Source organism: Tiliqua scincoides, chromosome 4 (assembly GCF_035046505.1).
Source record: "Tiliqua scincoides isolate rTilSci1 chromosome 4, rTilSci1.hap2, whole genome shotgun sequence".
NCBI lineage: Eukaryota > Metazoa > Chordata > Lepidosauria > Squamata > Scincidae > Tiliqua > Tiliqua scincoides.
In genome coordinates this window covers 113,520,068-113,547,452 of record NC_089824.1, presented here as the reverse complement: position 1 = coordinate 113,547,452, position 27,385 = coordinate 113,520,068, and the positions used below count along the sequence as shown (strand labels likewise).

Genomic DNA, 27,385 nt, shown 5'->3' with positions numbered 1-27,385 from the left:
TATGTTTGACACCCCTGGTTAAGTGGCTTTCCAAAGGCTACCAACTGATTTCATAGCAGACCCACAATCTGAACTGGATTGCTTTAGTCATGATATGCTCTCTATGTTGCAGAACATGTCATTTTCTGGAGAGTGTCTCTCTTTTTTTTTTTTAGTGCAGATTTTCACCTCTAGTCTGCAGCATTTCCCCAAGTAGTTATTTACACAAACTAATGCACAGATTTTTAAGTACTTTAGATAAAATGGGCAGATGAAAATTTAAAATGTTGCTAGGCCAGTTGCCCATGGTGGTGCCACATGCAAGTGGCAAACTGCACCTCCTGATCCTATGGCAGCACACTTTCTTGTAGACATGCTGTAAGTCATGCTTAAAGAATGGCAGAGTTCCCTTTCAATGCACACTACAGTCTCCAGCATGGTGAACCAGACTATGCCACAGTGGGTCACAAGCCCCTCCTGTTCTTAACTAGGAGTGCCACATGATCCTGTTTTATGGTACTTGGGCCATTAGTGGGTCACCCACACCCAATGCAGCTCTCCCTGTTATGCAAAAATAAGAAGAAATTTAAGCCTCAAGCACTGTCAACGGTCTTACCTGCTGTGTTTGCTGCCGCTGGATGGCTCGCACTTTGGGAACGGGGCTCTCCCGAGAGGACGATGATTGCTGCTGGGACCGATTCCCATTCTGACTGGGCTCCACTGCCATTGTGGCAGATGCTACAGACATGCTCCCTGTGCTCCGAAGAGAAGCGCTATGGGGAAGCGACTGGGGTGCCTTGGCTCTTGCACCTAACCCTACTTGGTCCATTTTGCGGATCTGGGCCTGCCCAGTGCTGTTCTGGTGAGGTAAAGCAATGGGAACATGTTTATCCAGCATTGCACCCCGCCGGGAAAAATCCTCACTCTGTGTACTGCGTTTGGTAAAGTCCTCCATGCTGCTGTTGCTAGGTCCGCTGTGTTTAAGGTCTTCACTATTCTGGCTTCGGGAACTGGTGATACTCAGATTCTCCAGACTGGAGTCCATGGATACTTTTGGAATTGGTGGAGGGGGGTTGTTGAGATGGTAAACTGGATTCTGGAAGGAAAGGGGCTGCAAGCTGCCCTGCTGATTTAGTGCTGAGTGCAGAGGCCTCCGGACCTGGGGGGCACTCTGAGGTGTGCTGTGGAGTTGCTTGATGTTTGCCACCTGGATGACTGAGAGCTGACTGCCAGATAAACGCACAGGAGTTTCACGCATCATGAATCCAGGGTCACACTGTGCGACACTGGGATCCTGGAGATCGATCAGTGAAACGCTTCGGATGTTGGGCATGCTCGTCTGATCACCTTTGTCTGAGTACGTCGCGCTCCGTGAGGAGCCCTGCTGGATCAATAGCAACTTGCCTTTGAAATACCCTTCATTTTCTTGTGGTGGTGACTTCAACTTGAGCTCACTGCGGAGAGGAAAGCAAACAGTTTTAATCAGTCAAGAGCTGAGAATCTCCATCCCCACAATAGTACCACTCATCTACATCTTTCTTAAGGAAAGTTCAAGAGTGCAATTTGGCCAGAGTTAAATGCTTGTAATTTCCACAAGAGAGAGAGAGAGTAAAATATGCTTCATTCTCTTGCCAAAAACAGTGGGACATAATTTTGCATAACTTTGGCTGGATGGCATCCATTATGTTTCTCCCACTCAGTGTGCTGTATGCTTCTTAAGCAACAGCTTAGCTTCAGCAGAGCAGACACAGCTCAGACTACTTTCATCAAGTTTCTCTTTCCCAGACACTCCTTACTCTTAGCTCGTAAGAGTTTCCCAAACTGTATTCATCTCAGAAAATGAAACTGAAGTCAATTTCAGATGCCAGAGTTACAAGCTCTGCTGCCATACTTTATTCAGGAAACAGGAAACAGAGACTTGCCAACTAAATGGAAAATGCAGACAGGCATTTTGCTAGGCTGTCAGCGCAAAAAGCTTCTAAACAGAAGCATGGTGAAGATTCCTAAATAATACACAAGGTTTTCATCACAGCATCCTGATCCCACTATTGTTAGGTGCTGCCGCCGCCGCATTCATAGGTTCTGTATTCCAGATAAATATAGCGTCACTACAACCAGCTTGTTTGTGTTTATCTAGTTGAACCACCCTACTTTACCACTCATTCATGAGTGCTGAAAGGCTGCTGGTGTAGAAACACCCTTTTACATTGCAACTTGACACGTCAAGGGATACCTAATCCCACCCTCAGAAACAACACCTGCCCAAACATAGCAATACTGCTCCTCTGTGGCTTCAAAAGAAAATTAACTTTGGCATACCCTGCCCTCATGGTTGCCTGGAGGTAATCCTTGGTTGCCACAGGCAACCAGTTAGTTACAATCCCACATTAAGGTATCTTCAGAAAATGTGGCCAGGTGCCCCTTGTTCACTGCAGTAACCTAGGAACTCAGGTAGGATGAAAGTTAGTGTGGCTCAGACTCTGAGTTGTGAACCAGAGTCCCCTATTCAAATGTTTCTGCATTTGCAACAGGGGAATAATACTACTGCTTTCTCCTACGGCGAGGATGACATAGTGAAGTACTATGGACACTCTTAAGTATTCCATAACTGCAATGTATGACTCCCGTGGGAAAACTCAATCCTGGAGGTACTGGGTCACAAATTCTTGTTATAAGAAATATACTAGCCCCCATCACACAATTAGTTCTGTATCTATGAAAACCAATAAATTAAAAAACAACAACAACTAAGGCAGCTATCTTATACACACTGACCAGGGAACAAGTCCCATTAAATTCAAAAGGGCCTACTTCTGAGTCAACATGCCTGGCATTGCACTGGTAGGGCTACTGACACATTTCACGAAACTAGGGGGTAAACTGAAGTGGAAGAATTCTTAACTATATTACTTCATACTGAAGGTGGGAAGGGAGCTTCATATTTTCAAGGGATAACCCTCCCTCAATAATTCTTTGTGTATGTACACCAGCATTCTAGGAAAAACTAGCTCCCCAGAGTGCTAGTTTTCTACATGCAGGGAGCTTTCCCCTCACATGCATTTGTAAAAGGATGATTCCTCCAGCATGTGCAAAGGTAGAAACTTACTGCCAGTTCTGTTTAACACAGAGAATGGTTGTCAATCTCTGATTTCAAGAGAGGGCTAATAGACTAAAGTTTTGCATGCAGATTCCCACTACCTTCAGTTAAAAGGACTTTAGATATAGGGAAGATCTTCTGGTTTGGAGAGCTGCAGCCAGTCAGAGTTGACCCTGGCTAGATGCACCCATGGCCTAAGCATAAGAACATAAAGGTATGATTGTATCTAAAAGTCATTACTTTAAGATAAGTCAAGATTTTGCAGCAAGGAATGGTCACACCTATTAGTATGAAGTTCAGCTGTCCTTTTCACCTGCGATGGCTGATAAATCAAAATGGGAATGGGTCTCCCCTAGCAGCCCAGAACCCCAGCGATCACCAGGCACTTCATACCTGTCAGCAGGGTCCTCAAATATTTTCTGCAACCCTGAGGAGAGGCTGACGTTGGGGCTTGAGTTGTGATCTGCCAAACGTCTCAACTGTTGCTGAATCGGCGTGGGGTTTGTTGTAGCCTTCGCAATGTCTGCAAGGATGCGTGGCAAGGGCCCCAGTTTTTCTACCGTTGCCTGTAGGAAGGAATTTTCACCCTGATTTGACAATAAGCACCGTGGCAGCAGCCATTTCAGTTTTTTTGTTTGATTTTGAACATTTTTAAAAAAATAAAACAATGATGAACATGAGTGGAAGAGTGAAGGTTGGAAGGAAAGAAGGTGGGCATGTGTGTGCAGGTGTGGCAGGACCACAATGCATTGTTATGGAGCAGCGGAACCACGGCGACCAGATGGATGGAGGAGACGAAACAGGGTGCAGCAGACGTCGAGGAAAGAAAAGGAAATAGAAATTAAAAATTTGCCCCCGAAAATAAAAAGGTCATGCTCAATAAAACCAAACTAATGCCATTCCAACACAAAATTGGCATGCAAAGCAAACTGCATTCAAGGGGGCAGGGGAATACTACAATTGCTACCTATTTCAAAAAAACAACACAGGATTCAGAAACTACAGCCATCCAGTTGCAGAGATGTTTCCAGGCCCAAAATAAAAGGGAGGAGGGGAAGGACTGTACAGGGAGACACGTGCTGATATACAAGGAAACTAGCATTCAGGGGATTTGAGAGAGCACTGAAAAAAAGCATGGGGAAGTGCTGTCTGCGTGTGTGAGAAGGTTTCTGTTTATTCAGCCTTTATCTGCTTTAAGAGTTTTCTGTTTCTATGCTAATATTATTACAAACAGGCAGAAGATACTGTTCCCATGTTTAATTCATCATTCTTTCAGTGATCTTACAATGTATAAGATCTTTTTGACCCCAAGGGCCCAGCTTCACTTCCTTAGACCAGCTCCACTTCCTGGACACCAGCCCTTTCATCATTTACAAAACAGGACTAAGCTGTGCAAAAAGCAACCAGGGGGCTCCAAGTGGGCAATGAATATATTACTTCAACTTTTCTTGCCACCTTGCTGCCCCCTGTAGTGGCCTGAACCTATGCAGTCCAGGCCACTAGATACTTAGATGCCTTAGATACTGCTCTACATGAGTGATGGATTCAGGGTCTTTCTGCACATAGGAAGGAACTAAGCTTCCCCATGATTACTTAAGTATGTGAGATAACATGTTGCGGCTCTCAGCAGGATACATCTTCACCATGTGCCAGGATCAAGAGACCTCTGGGTAGAAGCCCTCAAAATTTAGAGTCATTTCAAATCCCAAACACATTGCACTTAAATGTAAGTTCCATCTAAAATATATCTATATCTAAAAATTCTGGAACTGTGTGCCAGAACACACAGCGTGCTATGAGATAACGGACAGCATGCCATGAGGAACATACAATGTAAGCTTAGAGTCCCAAAACACTACCCAGCAGAGCTATGCCTCTGCAAGTCACTTCAGAATATCTTGATTGCAATCAACCTCCTTTGGGGGTGGGTAACAGTTCTGTGTTATTGCATAGATTGTTTGAATGAGCCAATCACACCAACTGCAGAGATAAGGCAACAATATCTGAGCTCTGAGGAGATGCAACTCTGTATGAGTTATTTCTATGGACTAATCATTCCACAGTTGGGAAGTTAACCCAGACAAGTGGCTTCTACAGAAACAAAAGGCTACCCCCTCCTTGGATGGCGTGTAATTCTTATTATTAGAATTTTAAAAATTAACCTTTTTGAGTGTAAAAGTAGAATGTATCTTCAATTTTAACTGAAGATAAACAGTGTCTTGGTATCCGAAGTTTGGGGAACCACGACACTTTGGTTGTACCCCTTTCAGACTGAAATCAGAGCTTAGCAATGCTTTCCACACCCCTACAGTCAGCTAGCCCTATTACAGAACACTGCCAAAACAAGTCCCCAGACTAGCATCACTGGCCAGATTTTTCTGCTCTGCAGCATCAGCCTTTGATTTACAACATGTACAGTCTTTAAAGTCACTTTGCTTGATCATGGGACTCAAGTGAGACAGAATGGAACCAATTACACCAGAAATTCTATTACAATGACCTAAGGCATTTTTAGGTTTTCGTTTTAAACTCTCTTATCAAGTCATCCTCTACAACAGGGTTGTCCAAACTCTTTGGCAGGAGGGCCACATCATCTCTCTGACAGGGGCTGGGAAAGAAAAGAATAACTTTACATTTCAAATTTGAATAAATTTACATAAATGAATATATTAGAGATGGAACTGATATGAATGAATGAAGGTCTTGCAATAGCTCAAGGCCTATAAAAGACCTTGCACAAAGCAATGTCGGCCTTTCCTTCACTGCTGCTGCTGCATCACAGACATGAAACAACAAGCAGCCCTCGTCCCACAACTCATGCAAGAGGTCAAACAGATGGCCGTTACGCTGAGAACAATTGCATCAGGCCAGCGCAGGCTCGAGCAAGTCTCCGGAGGGCCAGAGGCTCATTGGAGACTGGGGTCTCCCTGAGGGCCGGATTGGGAGTCCTCGAGGGCCGCAAGTGGCCCCAAGGCCGGGGTTTGGGCACCCCTGCTCTACAATGAAAAGGCTCCTTCATATAGGAGATTTCAAAATTCCATCACAGTGAGCATCCCTAAATCAAAAATGGAGAAAGAAGAGCACAAGTGTGCCATGGCCTTCTACCTGGCTCTCATTCTAGTTTTGGGACCATTTTGTTTTAAGATCAGCTCTCAGAAACCATTACATAGTCCACTTTTCCATTCTCAGCTGGGACCAGTATTCTGTTTTAAGCGGTCTGGTGCAGGTAGGTCAGTGGGAAGCTAGGACACATCAAGATAGGCATCCATTCCAGTGACTTTAATGGAATGGCCTAAGTCAAGAGTGCCCAAACCCCAGCCTGGGGGCCATTCGCAGCCTTTGGGGACCCCCAATCTGGCCCACAGGGAGCCTCCAGTCTCAAACAAGCCACTGGCCCTCCAGAGACTTGCTGGAGCCCGCACTGGCCCAACGCAACTGCTTTCAGTGTGAGAGGGCGACTGTTCAACCTTCTCATGTGAGCTGCGGGTTAAGGGCTCCCTCCACTTCTTGCTGTTTCACGTTTGTGATGCCACAGTGGCAGTGAAGGAAAGGCCGGCTTTGCTTTCTGCAAGGCCTTTTATAGGCCTCCAACAGTGTCAGAGAGATGATGTGGCCCTCCTGCCAAAAAGTTTGGACACCCCTGGTCTAAGTGAACAGTGACTAGAGATAAGTGGGTTTCATGACTGTGAAATGCGGGGGGGGGGGAGGGGGGAGACGGAAGACAAGGAACTCCACAACTGAACTAAACCAAAAGATGCATATGTTATGAGCTTGCACAGAATTTCTGTTGCACATAAATGTCTACAGTAAAAACAAGTAACAGTAAATGTTCATTTCCTTAAAGATAGAGGAATAACTGCTTTTCTCAACCAAACAATTCCCCAATGATTAGTCCAATTGAAAGGAAAAACCTAGCCACAGTAGCTTGTTGACGCAGAATAATGGGCAGCAATACAGGGTTTTAAACACTTGGACAAGTGACAGTAACTAACCTCTGGAAGCAGCATAACTATGAAAAAATATGAACAGCATCTCTCCATTTGCTATATACCTTTGGCCTGGTGCAGACTTAACATTTCCTGATCTCTTAGCCATTGCTCTTGCACATCTTTTCCCATCTCTTCCTTTCTCAACATTAGGCAAGGTCTAGGAGACTAAGGACATAATTGCTCTAAATCTATGCTAAACATAGGGAAAGCAGACCATGACGCTGTACAAAACTCATGCACTTGCCTGAAACTACCTTGTGGATTTCACAGGACATCTCAGGAAATGAGGCCTTGACCTATAGTCATATAGGGAATGAAGACTGAGTTGATGGGTCTAGTCTTTTTTTTTTTTAAAGCTAACTTTAGTAATTTCCTTTGAAGGCATTTGCTGATATTCCTTCAACACCACTCAATGAAGTTTACCACCACTAAGAAACCATCACAAATCCCACCAGCCTTTCTCACTCTCCAGCCTGTATTACCTTGTCCAGCTGACATACGACTTCCCACAGCAGAGAATGCAAGACAGCAATCTCCCGTCCCAGATCTATGTATCCTTCGAATCCTGGTGTATTGGAGATTGTGTCCGCATTAGAAATTTCTACAAGGAAGCGTTTCATTCCTCCCCACTCATGCTCTAGAAAGTCATTCATAAATGTAATATACTCTTCTTTGTTTCCAAATCTCAATTTTGGAAAAGAGAAAAACACAAGAGAGAGAACAACAACAAAAATTAATTCTTGAGCAATTAATTTTCTTTAAGAGGATGGATGGGAAATTTTCAAGGGATACGGAGATGCTTTCCTTATCATTAAAGGGACTAGAATCTTGACTTCTGCAGGTGAATGGGTTCCACACAGACAATGGCCAGAATCACGTGTTTTAGAGAGAACTGAAAGTAGTATGAGGGAGCCACTGGTGCCTGCAGTGCATATACTCATTCAGTTCTCTTCCACTATCATCTCTGAACAATCAGGTGTACAGGTTTTTATAAGTTATTGCATCAGAGAGGATAACGGGCCAAAAGAAATAAGTGAACCAGCAACCAGCCTTTGTGAGCCACCTTCAATTCTATTTTAAGGTACTGTGCAAATGCATTTCTGTTCCATCAATTTGTATGGGTGGAAATTCAGAAAGTAAGATTAACATTCAATAAGCCCAGCTCACAGTCCACTTAAGTGGAAATAGGAGCATTTAAAGTCAGTTTAATTCAACTGAAATTCCAGTGTAATTCTACTGAAGTCAGTCAGATTGAAAGCGGCACTTCGTTTAACCATTAATATGCAGAAACTAAGGTAGATACATTCTCCTTACAGAGTATTCTTGCAGAAGCAAGCCCAATGTTTGCGCCACAAAACATTTTCTTGAATTTTTTTTGCAAATCTTCCCAAATTACACTCCATCAAATATAAGTAAATTGCTTCCTCGAGTAGAACTAGTCAACCTTTCTTTGGACAACATATCCTATTCACAAAAGTACAATTTTAAGCTTGGTGTTGCGATATGTACATAGATTTCTTTTGTTTAGTAAACTGCTTTGTGAACTTTTTTGTGGAAAATTTGTATAAACATGTTAGCAATAATAATAATCACAATATATTTTCAGTAGAGACGAGGCAAATCAGTTACATATTACAACTGTTGCCATCAAAACCTTCATATGCAATGAATGAACCTATGATAACATGAATTTAGATTTATCTTAACTACTCCAGTTTTTAAACTCATAAAGTTACCTACCTTGTAAAGTTTGCCAGATTTTGGATAACCTTTGCAATTAGAGTGAGAGTCCGAGAAGTACGGTCATCTGGGTACTCTTGCATAAGGTTAAAGAGACTTGGAGACATGATGGCTGGGCAGAGGAAACGGAGAAAAAGCGAGGCACTGATCAGGCGTTCACTAATATCCTGCTTCCCCCTGTTGAGGCACTGCTGCTTCCAAGATGCGAACACCTCCTTCAGTTCCCGAGGAAAGACACTGTAAATCAATGAAACAACAAGAAGACATAAAATACAGCAAGCTGAATTACCAAACCTATCATTAGGAACCACAACACGGAAGAAACTGCCACTGGGTTATACAGGCTTATTCATAAAGAGGAAGGAGAAGGGCAGCATAGCTGGTACTATTTCTGACAAAGGAGAGTTATAGCCCAATCCTAATCTGCGCAGGAACAGGGAGGCTGGCTAGCCTGTCCCGTATCCAGAGCAGGGTTGGGGCTGCCTGCAGCACAGCCTGGGGCAAGGGGAATGTATTTCCCTTACCCTGGGTAATGCCACAGCAGCCCCCAAAGAGCAGGCGCATATCCAAGTAGCCCGGAATTGCACCGGGTCAGTAGGGTCAGAATGTGGCCTGAGTGCCAGATCCTGGCTCCACCCCTGCTCTGCCGCAGCTGCCCATGGGCCTGCCCATCGCACACCCCAGAACACCTCCATTCTGTCCTCTCCCCCTCCTCAGACCCCCATGCTGGCCCAATATGGCTGGAGCGTCCTTATCTTTCTTCCAGTGCTATGGCACTGAAGACTGCCTTAGAAGGCTGGAGCACATCCATGCGCTGGCCTCCAGGTCCCAATTCATCGCAGGAGTGCCTGATGGCACTTTTGCAACACTCTGAGGCCGGCACAAGGGATATGCGCAGGCCTAACTCAGAGTTAGGATTGCACACGCACCTATTAGTTTATTCAGCACAGCCATTTAGTGTATCAGAGTATGTCAACATGTACATTTCTCTGTTTTCACTTGTCACTCCCCCCTTTTCCCCAAACTCATGTGGGGTTGTAAATAGCCACCCACTTGGTTGCCTGAGGCAAATAGGAATTACTTCCAGGTAACCAGGTAAAGAAGGCTTTGCAAAAGTCTCTTCCTTTTAGCCCACAAATGCCAACAAATAGATCCAAACAGGCAGGTTAATAAACATTTGTGGGCTCATAAGCTTTCTGAACTTACTTGCAAGGCTGATTTGATGCAGACTGTATTTGTTCTACTTCCTCTCTCCTTGTGAGTGCCATATTATACACTTATAAGGATGGTTTATGTCAAGCAAAGAAATATGACAAACACGGGTGGGGGACCCTTTGTCCTAGAGTGACAAATCATGACAAAAATGGAGATGGCAGGGGATGATTGTTGCTCCCCTAGTGTGACATTTTATGGACATCGTACTTCTTGAAGCAAAGTGCTATTCCATTTTCAACTATAGCTTGATCATCATAATCACTATATTATGTGTTCGAATTTTGAGAGGGCATTTCTCAAATGAAAGATGGCATTCCCTAACTCATGGGTTACAACTTATTTTAACCATGTTTTGGCCAGGAAGATCATTGGCCTGACACTTCCCAACCAATGTAATGCAACCAAGCTGTGATGCCCTGATTATTTATTAAATTTTGTTCATTTCTACAGCATTTTGGAGAGGACAAAGTATTTTTGTTACAATTCTTATTTATTCTGTGACCACACTGCATCCAGTTTATTGGGAGAATGAGGTGTCCCCCTCTCCCAATATCCTTACCATTGCTCACTTCTCCCACAGAACATAATGGGAACCGTTAAGTACTGCCAACACCCATCCTTCCATCTGCCAAGTCCCCACCTAGGTTCTGCTTCTGGTTATACTGGAATGCAACAAAAACAGAACCAAGGAGCTAATGTGTACCTGATTGGTGGCCTCTTGGTGAGACAGTGATTGCTGAGCTAACCTTTTCCTGTGTGCTCACTCCGATACAGAAGAATAATTTATCTGTTCCCACAAACTGGCACAATTTCCCATGAACCAGCACCTTTAAGGACGTTGATGTAACCCACCATGCGTTTATGAAATGTTATATTTGCATGGTCACCATCCAATTTACCCTCTAGAGTTAGTTCATCGCAGTTCAGCTGCTCTGTGCTGATATTCAGACACAACTGACTGAAAGTCTCCTCGAATATATTCAATTGGGCTTGCGCAGGAGCAGTTCCTGGCTGACTGTGCCTGTAATACAGCTATACTTATTGCCCTGGTAACCTGAAATTACTGGTGAAACAATTCATAATCTTGAGACCTTTAAAAAAGGGAGAGTAATTTCACCTTCCTCAGCCCAACAAGTCTAAGAAACAATCAACCATCAAAGGGAAGACTCTCTCCCACCTCCACTCACCAGTAGGAATTGATGATCTTGCAGAAAGCCAGTTCACAACACATTTTGAGGTTGGCCTGGTGATCAGCCAGCTCACTAGGTGAACTTTTGCTGGGATCCACTTCACAATTCTCATCTGATTCATAAAGCGCCTTGATAAATTCACCTGGTAATTGGGCAACAAGACAGAAAGAATTAGGAGAAAGTCTTCTCAGAGCTTTGCCGCATAAGTGTATAATATGCCGCTTCCTGAACAGCTGTGATAGTTTCACGGGGCAACATGATGCCACACCAACCAAAGTTCAGGGTCAGCAAATTTCGGCTAACTTAAGTAGCCAACCAAAAGTTTGGGGCTGACGGAACCCTGCTTTAGACAGAAACCCTGCCTTTCTATAACAACATGCTGACCACCAGGGGAAGTCTCTGAAATACAGCGCTAGGTTAGTGTCTATTCTCCCCTCTCCAATTCCAAGCTCAAAAGAGCTCTCCAGAGAGCACATGAGCCTGAGGCACAATCTCTCCCTTCATCCTTCCCAATACCAATCATGTGTTCAGTACATGAGATGCTGGCTGCTCTCCAACAGTGCTTTCCTGTCCCTTCCAGTCCAAGTTACTGGAGAAGGGGGTAGCAAGTATGTGCTCTGCAGTGGACAGCAGTGGCAGCTCCTTGCGTGCTAAGCATTTTCTAGAACTGAGAGATGCTGGAGTAGGATAACAATAAGGAAGGTGATCTTCCATGCAGTGCTGCTCTTTCGAGAGTCATGCAGAAATTCCTCTCTTCGCATTGCTTGGAAGTGGAGAAGGAATCTGCTACTGCTTTCTCTTCCTCCATATCTTGGTGGTAGTTGTGCCAACAAACTTTTTTCTGTCCGTTTCACCCCTTAAAGCAGTGGTTTTCAACCAGTGTATCATGGGAGTTTGGGGGAGGGTCATTTATTTGTAGAACTATTGGCGAGTGCGAGCCCTCGTCGAGCAGCATGGTGTGCCTTCTCAATTGTAAAAAACCTGATGGTGTGCCTTGACAATTTTAGCACCTTGTCAGTGTACCATGAGATGAAAAAGGATGAAAATCGGTACCTTAAAGTGAGTAGCAAGCCTCTTCCACCCTCTTTAGTACCTCTCAATTCTAGAAGGACTTTGCTCACTGTTCAGTATGTGTGTGAGCACAGACATGCTCACTATCCAAAATGGCAGTGGAGACTGTTGCATTGGGAAGGGAAGTGGGAATGTGCCGGTCAGACTGGCGAAAACTGGTCATGCTCACATCAGAAAGTAAATGTGCCCTCACTATAGTATGTTTGGGAAGAGGATGGAGTGGAGAATCTTCTCTGCACCCTTTGGCCATCTGCTTGTCATTTGAAGAGTGGTATTCAATTAACACACCCACAGAATCAGATGATTTTATGATTACTATTCCTTTCAGAATTAAAGCCATGCCAGTTTTGTTTATGACCTGATTTGGTTCATGAATTTTACAACAAAACATTCCTGTGTCAGATTTGTGTTAAATTTGCTGCCAATTAGTTTCATTCAAGTAATATTTGATTCTTTTATTTCAGAACAGAATAAACAATGATTAATTCAAATGGCACCCTGTCCCTCATAGTTTTCTGCAATTATAATAGTTCCAAGTAGGTCAAACAGTCCCAAGCTTTCTGCGCTTGCCACCTTTGCTACCTGTCTAGCAGCTAGGATGGTTAGCGAAACTGGACACTGAGGGCTCAATCCTTATGTCAGTGCACTCCGGTACTGGCACAGCAGTACCAATGGGACATGTGCTGCATCCTGCAATTGGGTGTCACTCATGGAGGGAGGGAATGTTTGTTCCCCTCGCCCAGGGCCTCTCTTCCTGGTGTTACCTCCCTTGTCTCTCCCTCCTCCCTGACCTTCTGGCCAGGTCCTTCTGGCCTTCAGGTCCTTCTGGCCTTCCACCTTCTCCCCGACACCAGGTGCTCCAGTCAGGGAGACGTGCCCTGTCACCAGGTCTCTCCCCACAAGCTGGGGATATGGGAGGATGTTGGGCAGACTTGCCTGTGCTGGGCAGCTCTTGCCTGGCCAAGCTGCTTTCCCCTTGTGTCTCCTTGGCCCCCTCACAAGTTAAGTCTGGGTCTGGTGGGAAGGAGGGTACCCTCACATCCGTCTTGCGCATTTCCATAGACAGAAATGGTGCCCAAGGTTGGCCAGCCACCTGCCCCTTGGATGAACAGATCTTTGCTAGCATGTAACTGCTTCTGAAATTTCGTGTACAATCATCAGTCATCAGTTTGATCCATGTAAAAATCTGCTGGCTATTTTGCAAACCTGAGATATTTATATCCCTCATTGTTTCATTGTTTCATAGGAAAACGTGAATACATCTTGCCAGTTTTTGCTAAACAGAAAACTAGAGGGTATCTGCCTGGAGTTTCCAGGATGTGGCTTCCTCTCTTAACACAGGTCATTTCCCCTTCTGCTTCTATATACTAACCATTACATTTAAGTTCAGAGATTACTGGTACCATCAGACAAAATATGAACAGAAATGGTAAACTTGGCAACAAACAATTACTTTGGAGCGCTATCAGTATATAAGTTGTTCTGCAGTTTTAAAGGCTACATATTTTTCAGTTTTTTCCTGCAGTAATTTTTCTGTCCTGACATTACCAAAGACAACCAAAGGAGCTTCCTAGCTCCTATCATTTCTCTTTTATTATGCACAAAAAGCAATTGTCAGAAAAAGTCTGGTGTAAGAGGCCACTGTGGATTCCTTAATGCTACAACCTCAGCATCTGATATTGTTGTGATTATTTTTCACAGGTACTTTGAATCCAGGTCAGAAAATCAGGACCAGTTTTTAACACACATGCAAGCACCATTTCAGCAGTCAAAAGAAAATCTTTCCTTGCAGTACTGTCTGAAATGGTGTCTACTCAACAGAGCACTTTGCAAACCAGAGCTGAATTGAAGCAGACAAGGAGCTATAGGGCAGTACAAACTAATGTTTGGAACACAACAGGGTGGATCTTTTTTCTTAAACCTCAATATGAGGTATTATTGCTTGCCATTTATGTGCCACCTTTCAGCAGCATTCATAAAACACATGAAATACTTCCTGGAATGCTTTAATGAGCATGTGATGTCACTATTCTTGGAATCACCAGTTTGGAGGATAATGGGTATATTAACAAATTATATGTAAACTGTGTTGTGAACTTCTTTGTTGAAAAGCACTATACAAATATTCACATACCTGAGGCAATAATTGCTATAACAGCACATTTTGAGACAAGGCATGGAATTTTGTATTCAAGTGTTTTGGGAGGTACTGGGAAGGAGCAGTTAGGTGTCGAGGTAGAGAACAAAGCCATAGGTACAGATCTTGGTGGGAGGCACAGGTGGTGTCTGATAGCTGTATTATGTACTAAAGTCCATCTCTAAAGATTGGAAATTAACCCAGACTATTTTCTGTGTGTGCAGCAGTGCCACACTGTGCATGTCATGCTTCCCATGCACTCTTGGGCTCCTCAAAGATAGAAGCACACCACAGCAGCCTGTCTTGGCTCTCATTGTTACATCCCTGGCTGACCCTGTCTTGAACTGAGAGGCAAAGTAAAAGAATCCCAAACAACACTGAATTAAACAATCTTTGCACTAAGATTCACTTATGCAGACTGAAGACTTCCTTGACTGAAAAGGTGTGAATGGTCAGTCTTCACCAACAGGAACAAAAATGTGTCACCTCTCAAACCCACTTTCCCTTTTAATGGAGTGTTGGAAAATTGGGATTCTACTGCTTTCACTATAGTTTAGGGATAGGAAAGCCTATCCCATCTCCCAGGCCTTCCCTTAGCCATGATCAGTTGGGTAGATGCAACCAACGGCCACATCCTGGTGGGGTGTCATTCTGGCCCTCTGAGCAAAAGGATTCAGGCTCCAGACAGTTATGTTATTTTGCTGCCCTTTTTCCTGTTGGGTAATCTAAAGGTGTTCAGGACTTCCTTTCCCAAACATGGGATGCAAGGGTTATAGACTTCATTATGGCCAATGTGAGCTGCACCCACAGTTTAAACCAGGCCAGTCTTAGGTTAAAACAAAGGTACAACCAAGAGGGTGAAAGGCAATCACAGCAGCAAATCTTATGAATAGATATCTGTAAAACAAGAAGACTAGAAACTTTTAGAATATAAATGTCTGACTATAGCATGCCATATTCATACTGAACATGGTATGCCATAGAAAAACTACTCTTTGAAATTATATTAAAACAGTAATTTTGAGTACTTTGAGAACCTGAGTACTATGGGTCCTCATTAGAACAAGAATACTGTACAAACCAAACTTATCAAATTGTTAAGTCTAAACCAGGAAAAAATAGCATTCTACAAAGAATTATGAAGAAAGCAGTCTTGGTCAGATAATCTGGCAGATCCTAATGAGCAGTTTTGGTTCTTTAATACAGTTGATTTAAAATCTTATCTTGCACATTAATGTCAGTGATTATGTATTTAGTTTAAAATTTTTAGCTTTAAATATCTTTATATACTGTAGTTTGCTGCACATTAAAAGGATTTAGTGCCAAAAGGCACAATCCATTGGGCTGTACAAGCGTAAAGTATCCCTGGAAAAAAAAGGAGGCTGTGCAAGGGAACTACCATGCTCTTACGCAAGGGCATGGCACTTCAGACTATTGTGCAACTCCATGCAGGAACGCTTCCCATTGATTTTGGCCCCAAAGAAGATAACTGAATTAATGGTTCAATTTGCCAAGAAATATGGCCACTATCTTTTCTACATCCAGTGTAAAATTTGTCTCTTCCATGTATTAGATTATAGCCTTTTTCACATTCCAGAAAAATACATTAAGGGGAGAAGGATGAGACTGCCCATGGGAGGGACCTGTTATTTTAAGCATCATACACAGCACGCCAAAAGGCACATGAAACCCCCCTGTCCAGTCTAATGTTAGGATATGAAGAGCATTTGATGGTTTTCATGATTTTTTTTAACATGGTACTCTGAGTGTTCTGTTTTTGAAGCAGCAATAAAAAAAGATGAATACTATTGATACTTCTTGTTCACTGCAGACTAAGACCCACTGCAGATGGGTTCTTCTTCCAGTACTGACTAATTGACATTATACGTAGCCTCCACAATGAGAAAAAGGTCATACTGCAGTACCTAAATCAAATCCTGAAATGGCTACAGGTGAAAGCAGATACCTGTATACCTGTATACGTAGGAGAAAATAGGGTTGCACCTACTGCTCTTTTATGAGTGGCACACTGTGCAGTCCTACTCTGGGGGACTGCCCAGAAGTAATGAAGAATAATTAGCAGAATAGTGGTGAAGTCACAAAATCCCAGGGGCCTGATTTGGCTGGATGCTTAAAAATGTAATGCTGCTTCTTGTTCCTCCCCCCATCTTATTCCTGAAAGCGTGAAACATTTTCCAGCCTGATGGAAGAAAAACCCTTCCCTGGCATCCAAAAGATGGAGTCTTAATATCTGTTCCCCATGCAAGTTCAGGAGGGATTTGGGATTATGCTTTTAAGAGCACCTTCTGTCTACTGTAGCAGCAAGGAAACCATTACACTGTGTGTCCTCCCCATGCCCTTCTAGTAACATCAGAAGCTCAGGTCACATCAGTGAAATTGCTGCTCCAGTTTCTGAAGGAAGGAATGAAATTGTGGGCTCCAGTCACATGATCTGGAGAGACTGGTGTTAGAAAGCAGCACTGAAAGCACTGTAGTTTTTTCCACTAGTTAAACAGCAGAAGAGTCCCTAATATAGTTACCCTGGAAGAAATGATAACTAGATACAAATGCAGTCAGCATTAATAACTCTGGTTGCCAACCCTTTTGCACGTGCATGGCTCTCATTTCTGCAAATACACAAAACAATAATGGAGAAATGGGCATATCCGTACCAAGTGCATCCTGCAAATACTTCTGTCCTACCAGCTTCAGGTATTCCTCAATGGCTTTGGTGGCAAGTGTATTTTCCCTGAAGATCAACACGTCATGATCTCCACAACGATCTACCTCAGACATCACCAGATCAGTCAAGAAGTCCTGAAGCAGAAAAGACAGGTAGGGAGATTGCGTTTAGCCTAAGACAAATTGTGCTGCACTAGACAGCAGGGTGAGCAGGACGTGACAGATGGAAAGGATAAGAGAAGGACTGCACTCAGCAAAAAGATAGAAAAACAATATCTGCAAGGCTGCGATCTGGGCCACCATGCCCACTGAAAGGGAAACTGAAGAATGTAGGGACTGAGAGACACATTTGACTGAACTGCTATCTCAAATTCTCAAACCTCATTTTTTGACATTTTTAATGAGCTCAACCTGCTTATTTTTCCTTCAATACATTCATTTTTATTTTTATCTGGTGATGGTGATGTTATTTATTTTATCATTTTCAAAAATTGTGATGGCTGCAGCTTTCATTGTGTTGGGTAAATAGAAACTGCGGAGAAAATGTAATCCCTAAACTGTTAGGTACAGATGTTCACTGGTGTGAGGGCAAGCAAGCTGGCAAAGAATGCAGAACTCTTAAAATCAGGCAGAATGGGCAGATAGCTGATGATCTGCATTTGCTCAAGAAACCAACAGAAACTGATCCAATGTATTCCCATTTATAAATTTATTAAGTAAGTAGTTCCCAAATGTTTTAGAGGCCCAAGAGGTTGCTGTCTGATTTGTAAATGCCAAGGAGTGGCTATAATAAGTAAGCAGCTTGTTTAACACTTGATGGACATGGCCTAATCTGCCCTGTCAGTTTCACAGCCCATCACAATTTGGGGCACGACACACTGGTAGATCCCAGATCCACAGTTTGAAAACCGGTCAGTCATAAACAATGGATCATTCTATTTTTGTTTGGTGTTCAGATAAGCTTGAGGTATTTAGACAAAGAATAACAAAGACATAGAGACGTAATTGTTTCTATACTTGTAGAAACTTGTAATTGTCTCCATATTAATTATGCCTCAGGTTCATTCTGTCATTTTATTTTTGTTTCTAACCTTCACAGTTCCTTAGAGACAGGGGGATAACGAACTAAGATTGGAGAGAAGATGGCCTCTAAGGTACAGTATGCAATGCACTCAAGTCGCTTAGTGCTTGATAGGTTAGCACAGAACTGTACCTTAGAAACAAAAGGAAGCCAGTACACAGGAAGTGGCCTTAGCCCATTTCTATGCTGCCCAGAGTGAGGGGTTGCTCCGGTGCCGAAAATGGCTGCCATGGCATCCTAAGCACTAACTGAGCTTTGACAGCAGCACCTCAGGAGAAGGGGACTTTTGTCCCCTTTCCCCAGGTAAGGTGAGTAGCCCCGCAATGGGGCTACTCGATTCTACGGCAACCCATGGGTTGCCATAGAATCAAGAGTCTCCACGTTGGGTGGTGGACCTGACACGGAGGCTCAGGATCTAGTAGACCAGAGCTTCACCAGTCCTCCCTCCCTCCTGCCCCGCTCCCTCCCCTGGCATGCCTCCTCCCCGCCTTCCCCCACGCCTCCATTCACCTCTCTGCCACCCGGCGGTCCTCACGACCACCAAGTTGCACAGCACCTGTGATCCGCCAGCACTGATCTGGCACCATGCTGAGGGCTGCGAACATGCTTTATGGCAGCAGAGCGCTGGGGGTGCGAGCTCAGGATTGGGTTCTGAATCAGATCAGTGGTCCATCTGGTTCAGCATGATCTACACTGATCACATTTAAAATAAACAGATCAAACACTTCGACATATATAGTAGTACATTTCTCTTGAAACTGAAATATTCAACAGTCTAAAAACTAATGCTTACCTTGAAAGAAAAAAAAATATGCTAAGAGAGAAAAGCAGCAATACACTGATTTATACAGCTGAAACTGTTCAAACCAAAAGAACCTGGAGACATCCAGGAAAAATATTCTGGATGACCTTTCTGGAAAAATATTCTGGAGACCTTTCTGGAAAAATATTAAAGCAGTGTAATTATGAATTATACTGTATAAATTGAGATTTGGGGGGGAGAGGGAGCAATTTACACACCAGCAGACTTCTCTGCTTGTCCTTTCTTTAAATGGAGCATGTATACTTCACTAAAACATTTAGGGAGCAATCCTATCTTGCGCTGGAACAGGTAAGCCAAGAGGCTCACGCTGTATCCAGCACAGGATAGGTGCCCAAAGTGGCTCAGCCAGAGGTAAGGGGAAACATTTTACCTTACCTTCAGGTAAGACACCCTAGTCCCAATGGGTCTCCTCGGACTTGCGCCACCTTCTGAGGTGGCACAAGTCCGAGGAGAGCGGAGCGGCTTGAAGTAGCTCCGAGCTTCCTGGGTAAAGTGGGTTGGTATCCGGCATAACTGCTGGGTCCCAGCCCCCAGGGGCCGCCCACTGCCCTCCCTTCCCCCACCCTGGAACACTTCCCTCCCTGCCCACTCCAGAACTTTGCGTTGGTCCAGCTGGGTCAACAAAAGGCTCACCCTGCAAGCCGTCATGGAGGCTGGATTTAGCCTCTGTGTGGCAGCGCACCTCTGTGCGCTGGCACAGCTTGCTCATGAGGAAGTGCAAATGTGCTTTACAGCATGTAAGGGACTTGCGCCAGCCTAATGTGCAGTTAGGATTGTGCTGCACCTCTTGCTCTGCTTCACTTTCAGTTTACAGGAATATGTGGACAGGTTAGCTTCACTATGAGAATCAGAATGACACAGATGGCATTTAATTTCTTGACACATCCCAATTCCACCATATCTCAACAGCAAGTTTGGAGCAGCATTCAGACCAAAGTTGTACAAGATGTTACCTTGGCTCTGCCAGTACTCTGAAGAATGTGTACCAAAGCACAGGCCATTTCCTCTTTGTTCCTGACACTGATTACTGGCTCCAAGACAGAGCACAAAACAGTGTAATTGTTTGTAACAAATTCCGCAAACTCTTTGTATTGCTCCATGGGCAGGATGGTGATGGTCTGGTATCTAGTTTTGATTCGGATGGACGGTCCTCCTGCCTTCCCTTTGTTAGGTGTAGGTGTGCTGATGGGGTACCACTTCTCTACAAACTGGCGGCCAGTCACAGTGCCTATAGGAATATTGACCAGACCAACATAATTGTTCTTGTCCTTTTTCTTCTTCTTCTCAACATCCTTGTAGATGTGGACAGTGATGCTGTGTATGGGTGGGAGGCCAGAGAACTCAAAGTGCTCGCCCCAGAAGATATTGTCTGCTTTCGTTTTGCTTGTGGTACGAGCAAATAAGGTATCATCCAGGCATAATTCACAAAAATATTTCTTCTTGGGGGCCAAGTCCTTGGCTTCAATGATCCAAAGACGCAATACATTCTCAGCTCGACGGCAATTATCCTGAAGAGAAAAAGCCAAACTCAGGTTTGCAAGTGCAGTCAGATAATATGCAATTTTTTGCAAAGGTAAAATACTTATCACAAGGAGCCAATTCAGTATACAGCTTTTATCATTTATGGGTTGTAGTCTAAAAAAGTTAGGATTCTAAGTCCCATTGAAATTAATGATACATATGTTAGCCATACCCAACTGTTCTCAATGATTTAAATACCCCTTAGACGTGAATAGTTTTCTTACCATATATTTTAATATCTTCATCACTTTGTAGCACTTTTTTGGCATTACAGTGGTAAAGCACTTAGATTTGGGGTACCAGTGCAGAATCTGAGCATTTGACTAGTAGAAAAGCTTGAGTGTGTGTGCAGACCTGAACAAACAGGAAGGGGAAAGGTGGTTTTTTCCCCCTTTCCTCCCTCCTAGAACCTCCTCAAATAGTTCAAGCAGGAGATTTTAAATATCTATAAAACACAGAGGCGGATCCAACTGTCATGCACCAGCTGAGGTTTTCCAGTTGCCACACACAGACAGTTGCCTATTTGGGGGTTTGCTTCCTGCTCCTCTGGCGATGGCACATGGACTCCAGCTGGCCAGGCAGCTCTCCCCACCCCATTCCTCATCCCCCCTGCCCAGTGCGTTGTTTCGTCTCCCGTCTGGCAGTGGGTTTGTGGTCAGGTTGGTTGTGGTGGATGGGGAATGAGGCTGCTGAGGAGATGGTAGCTGGGAGCTCCAAGGAGGGTAGGTGACCTGGCCAACTTGCTGCCCTTGACTTTGGGCGAACACTGGCTGAGGCAGCTGGCACAAGGTCTCAGCTGTGCCGTTAAGGAGGGAGGTTGCTGGGAGCTCCAAGGAGGTGAGCTGGGTGGGGAGGCCTGCCTGCTCCTCTTGGTGTCTGTTCACTGAAACTACATCTGAATTAAGGCTATGATCCTCTCCACATCTTCCTGGGAGTAAGCCTCACTGACTAAAATGGTACTTACTCCTGAGTAGACATGCATAGGGTAGTGCTCTGAGGTTGCCATCCTCATCACACTTTCCTGGGAGTAAGCCCCATTGACTATAATGGGACTTACTTCTGAGTAGACAAGCACAGGCTTGGACTCGGAGGTTGTAATCCTCTCTACACTTTCCTGGGAGTAAGTCCTATTGACTATAATGGGACTTACTTCTGAGTAGACATGCAGAGGCTTGGGCTCTGAGGCTGAAATCCCATCCACACTGAAAAAATTGAGGACATCACTTTCAACAGAGGTGGCACCTGCATTAGTAGGTTTCTTGGTGACCTTAACACATGACAGGTTCATATCTGAGAAAGCACACTATTCCTTAAGGTGTCCTTTATTCATGCCATTTTGGGAATTGTAGGTCAAAACTAGTACCCTGAAAGAAGCTGGTAACACAGGCCAACACACATTTTGCTTCCTTAAACGTTACACCAATTCCTAGGAATATTTGAGGTGTCGATTCCAAAAATGGCATCCATTTTGCCCTATCACGTCTAGTTTTGGAGACACAGCATAGCCTCATTAGTGAATGGTTCAAGCAGTTTCCTCATGAGAAAGCCTACACCATGTCTTCCTTATGAGGAAGCTGCTTGAACCATTCACTAATGAGGTTATGCTATATCTCCAAAACTAGACGTGATAGGGCAAAACGGATGCCATTTTTAGAATCAGTACCCCAAATACATATCAAACCACCATAAAGTTTGGGAAAAACTTTTCTGATCCTCAATTTTGTAGGCCTGTATCATCCATGCAGATCAAAGGGAATCAGTGTTATACAAAAACTTTGGCTTGCTCCTGCTCCTTAAGAGCTAGGCTGCCACATTCTAAGTCAGATGGATTTTCTGAAATGCCTTCAAGGGCAGCCTCACATACAGTGAACAGCAGTTATTGAGAGTATTCAAAATAGTGGTTAGCCTCATGAAAGCTCAGCTTCAGTTAGCTGAAGTTACAGAACTTCACTCATGGCTACGGCATCTCTAGCTATGTTTGCAAATAATGCCAAATCCAGGACCAACCCCAAGCTTTGAACTTGCTCCTAAAGGGGAGTTTCTCCAATCAAGAATGGGCATAACCTCATAGCTAGATCAGCAAATAACACATCCTCATCTGTCTCTTCTTTGGATTAAATTTCAGTTTATCACTCTCATCTAGACCAATGCTGAGTTTAGGCAATCATTCAAGAGATCTTAGGAGAAGAGAGAAGAGGAAAATGCTCCACATCCTAGGAAAACCTTACCCAGAGTTTTCCTGTAAGAGTATGAGAGTATGGGACATACTTAAGATGTCTCATACTTATTTATGTCTCATAAATCCTTTTATTCTTCTCCATTCCCTTTTGCTGCTGCAACCTGGTTCCTTTTTGCAGATGCAGGCATTTGGCAGAAGTCTTTTTTTCAATACCAGGATGGGATCCTCCTTTCCATCAGAAATTCAATTCAGGCTACAATTCAATGCACCGTTACTTAAGAATAATACCCATGGAAAGCAGAGGGTCTACTTCTGAGTAAAAAGGGTTGCAAATATATGCAGCTGCATCTTTCTGCTGTGAATTGAATTGCACACTCTTAGTTATGTGTTATGGGTTGTATGTTATATGTAGAGCTTCTGGCTTAACACACCAGACACCTTAAAGGTGGATTTGATTCATGGTTCTCCTGCAGTGGTTCCCAACCTTTTTCACTTGCATACCCCTTGGCAACCCATTTCCATAAATTTTACCCTTCATATTAGCAAAATGTTTGTAATAATACAAGCCCCTCATCTCCTCTATATGAAACCCTAGACTTCATGTATTTATCACAGTGTTTTCTCTTTTCATCTGTTTGAACAACAGAAGACTCTGCCTTTGTACTGTTTTGCATCAGAAGTGTGCTGAGAAAATCTGGGTGATTGATCACTTTCCATATTATGTTTCAGCTTTTTTTACTGTGCTGGTTTTCAATCACTGGTTCATACATGATGAACAAAAACTAGCTATTGGTGGGGCTTTCACAGCCAACTAGCTACCTTCCTTCCTGTCTTGCTGGTCCTTGCAAGGCATTCTGGAGCACGACCTGCCTTTTTCTGTCTTTATTCCATTCTTTTTCAAGTACCCCTAAAGGTCCTGTTGAGTGTCCCTGGAGTCCCAACCAGGTTGGGAACCACTGTTCTACTAGTATGTTGTTTACAGTGTACTTACTTCGATAGTGTTTACAGAAAGGTGGTGAAGACCAGAATTTAAAAAGAATAAAAATGTATCTTATGATCTTTTACTATGTTTTTAATAAATTAGAGACTACAGTTCTTAGGTAACAATTAGTGGTAGGCTATTTTTTAGGATCTGGCCTCGGGTAAAATCAGACAAAACTATAGTCAGACACCCCCCTAAGTTTAACCCCCGACTTATCCGAGGGTCATAGAAAATTCCATGATTTGGTTCAAAGCCTCCCTTGGCTTATCTGTGGGGTCGACTTATAGGCAAGTAGCTGCGGTAGTTTTGGGGCAGGTTTTAACTTTAGATAACCATGTTACAAAAATGCAAACACACAAAAAACAATTTGATTCTCAACATTAGTCCACTGGGGTACTCTGCTAAAGAAAAAGTCCTTGTGCAGTGAAAACAGGCATACTTCAGTATGACAGACCATAACAAGTTTCGACAACAGAATCATTAGCAAGGGTGACTTAAGACCACAGTGTTAAAGACTTCATCTATTACATTTTTATATAAAGCTAAGCAGAGTATCATTCAGTGCTACTGAGCAGTTCTTCTCCTGCCATCAAACTAATTAAATGGGTGTGCTTATTTGGAAAAGAGTCTGATACATTGCTTGGCCAAGAATGCAATTACACAGGGTGCATTTTACTGCTGGATGTTTTCCAGGAGTTTCACCTTATATGGTACCTTGTTAGGTTGTATTGCCCTCCGCAGGTTTTCCATCCACTTGTCTCTTTCAGCGGCAGAGGAGCAGCTGAAGCATTTACTGCCACTGGAGTATGTCACCTAAGACATATTCAGAAAAGTTAGTATTAGCTAAGCTTGCAAGAGAGATAGTGACTTTCATGAGAAAGGAAGGAGTGCAGTACCTTCAATAACTTACAATGAACAATCCTAGAATATTTGCTAATAATATATTAAGCAAAACCGGGTAGCTTTGTATGTACTGTATACATAATTTATTTTGCTTCCATGTATCAGGTTCTCAAGGAATTTTGATTCTGGCAAAGTGTAGGGGTTTGGAAGGGGGGTAAGGTCAAGGAGATTAGAAAGGAGAAATCTGCAGAGGTTGGCAGCAGAGGTCGGGTGCCTGCCTGGTGGTAACCCGGTGCCGGCCAGCACTGGGCTACCACCAGTGCTCACCCAGCAGTAGGGTCTGCAAATGTGCCTTACGGCATGTTTGCAACAGCGTGCACCGGCAGTGAGCCGGTGCACCAAGGTCAGAACACGGCTCTGAGTCAGCTATGCATCAGCTCTATACACATCCTTCACAAACCAAATTCAGTTTAGCAAGTTCGCTGAAATACTTTAATGTTTCACATTAGGCATACCACACACAAATGCACCAAGGAGATTAATAGGCTCTAATCAAATTGCTTGCTGAATCCTTCTGCCCCACCTACAGTGCTCTATGCATGGGATGTGCCTTCATTAATCTCCTTCCCCCAGTGACTTCCTACACACAAGGACAGAGGTAAATAGGTGTATGGGTATGAGGGGTTTTGCACGCACACACTCCTAGTTAGACCACAGACTGGATCATGCTCACACTTAAGAACATGCCATGAAAAAACTGGCTTTTGGAATTTTTTTTTTTACAGCAGTCAGGTTATTAAAAAACAAAAAATACTTTCACAAGCAACTATTTCCACAAATAACAAATATAAATATGTTGTCTGTAGAAGGGTATTGGGTAGTTTTAATCTTGCATATCCTTGAACAGATGGCAACATTATGCTAGACCAGTGGTATTTGTACGACTGGTGGTACTTGGTGTCTGGTGGTATGCACAGGACATCCTCCCCACACACACACCCCACCCACCTGATAGTGAGATCAGCAATGCAACAAGCAGCAGTAGGAGGCTCAACTTGGCACTCAGAACTCCAGTATGCACTTTTTGCAAGCTTGAAAAAGCTCTCATGTCCGCCCTGAGCATGTCATGTCTGGCTTCCCAGATGGCCTTGCTTGATTTAAGAAGCACCATATCAATGATTCTGGCTCACCTCCTGCCCCAAGACCTCCCAGTGCTGCGCTGGAGGGAGGTCACCTGCCTCCACCAACACACTCAATGCTTGCCAGTGGTTCGGGCGACCTTGGCATACAATGGGACCACCCACGCGGTTGAGCTGGTCTGCACAGAAGACCTGCTGTAACCCATGCTATTGGGATGGGATGCCCCTGACTTTGGGGCCTTAGTTCGGCAAGCGGTTCCACCTGCCACCATGAGGGTCCTGATGATGGAAGTGGAGGACCCCAGTGAAGGTATCTTGGTGGGAGCTCCAGCCGGGGACCCTGTGGCAAGTGGCCTTTTGGTCATCTAGATCACTGATCCTGCCTTCCAACAAGAAAGCCCCACTTTGGATAACACCCGCGAGGAGTCTGTCTGCATCCATGACAGATCTAAATGCATCAGGGAAAGGAACCTCAGGTTCCTCAGGAACCTGACCTGAGGAAACAAAAACTTTGACTTTGCTCTGTTAGAGTGGCAGAAGAGGAAGTAGGCTTAGTTTCAAGATTAAGGCTAAGAGCTCTGCTTGGCTTGGATAATAATCTAGGGAATATGTCCACAGGAAAGAGCCTATCTAAGTTGTTATACGCACTGGTGATCTCCTGAGAATTTTTCCTCCTCTACCGAGGAGGAGACCTCTGAGAAGTCCGACTCACAAAAATATCCTTGTCCAACCCCGGAGCCCTTCAAAATATGTATCTGAGGAGGAGCCTTGCACTTGGTGGACCTCATAAATGAGGAAGGTTTATAGAGCTTGGGGGACTATTCATCTGACTCTGAAGGGCTGGAGAGCAAGGAGCCTGAAGAAGGTAATGGTGGTTGTTTAGATTGCTTAACTCAGGGACCCAATGACTGAGGTTCCTGCACAGGTTCTAATTCAGGGTGTGATTTTTCTGTCACAGCTTTGTCTACCATGTTCTGAACTCACGACATAACATGTGGCTGGGCTTCTTGAGAGGTGGGGATCTTTCCTAGAGAAATAGGTGACTCCCCTGTAAACAGTCTGGGTTGAGCCTGAGAAGCCAAATTCGCCTCTTCCCATGGAGTATTGGAGGCTGAGCCTTCAGAGACTCATCTGAGGCCATTATTTAGCACTTGCCTGAGGTAAATCAGGGGAGGTCATCCTTCGCACCTGCTAGTCCACGACAATGTGTGTGAAAGGAAAATGGCACCTGGGAGTTTTACCTCAGAAACCTGAGGTAAATTACTGAAGCTTGGGAGTGTTGGGCAGGGTGGTGACTGTTACTTATAGAAGTTACCTGCCTTGTCCCCAATGAGCAGAGCCTGAAGCATGGGCATTTAAGCTCTCCACCACCAAGGCGGAGCCCTAGAGGAAGCTATGCCACATTTTCTCTTCAGTTCCTTAAAGGACCTGGCCCCTACTACAGGGGAGAGGTGGGAGGAAGAGGAAAATAGAAAAAGAAAAGCAGTTTACTTCAGTGTAAAAAGAAGGGAAGAGTGAAACAGCTACCTCAAATGAGGGAGCAGTGTGACTTGCGACCTCTCGCCAGCAAGGCAAGGCTGATCTGGGAAACGAGAGCCCTCTGTGTGGAGGAGGTCATGTGATTTGACTAGAACCTGCCTTCTAGCAACACAGGGAAAACTCATGCTACGGAATGCACCCTTCCTCCACTTCCTGTTTCCAAGACTTCTTCCTGTTG

General features: G+C 44.0%; 1 protein-coding gene across 7 annotated transcripts in view; it reads right to left on the bottom strand.

The window, feature by feature from the left end:
- Window positions 1-27,385, bottom strand: part of RASAL2 (RAS protein activator like 2) — a 336,215-nt gene that overhangs the window by 40,743 nt on the left and 268,087 nt on the right. For 5 of the 7 annotated variants that reach the window (XM_066622767.1, XM_066622763.1, XM_066622764.1 and 2 more), the window contains 8 exons: window positions 24,401-24,499; window positions 19,958-20,512; window positions 17,091-17,235; window positions 11,208-11,352; window positions 8,806-9,042; window positions 7,548-7,749; window positions 3,470-3,663; window positions 596-1,433 (listed from right to left, as the gene is read on the bottom strand). In XM_066622767.1, the coding sequence (XP_066478864.1) occupies window positions 596-1,433; window positions 3,470-3,663; window positions 7,548-7,749; window positions 8,806-9,042; window positions 11,208-11,352; window positions 17,091-17,235; window positions 19,958-20,512; window positions 24,401-24,499 (2,415 nt within the window). The remainder of the gene's footprint in view (window positions 1-595; window positions 1,434-3,469; window positions 3,664-7,547; window positions 7,750-8,805; window positions 9,043-11,207; window positions 11,353-17,090; window positions 17,236-19,957; window positions 20,513-24,400; window positions 24,500-27,385) is intronic. The other 2 variants (XM_066622765.1, XM_066622766.1) reach the window with 1 other exon arrangement.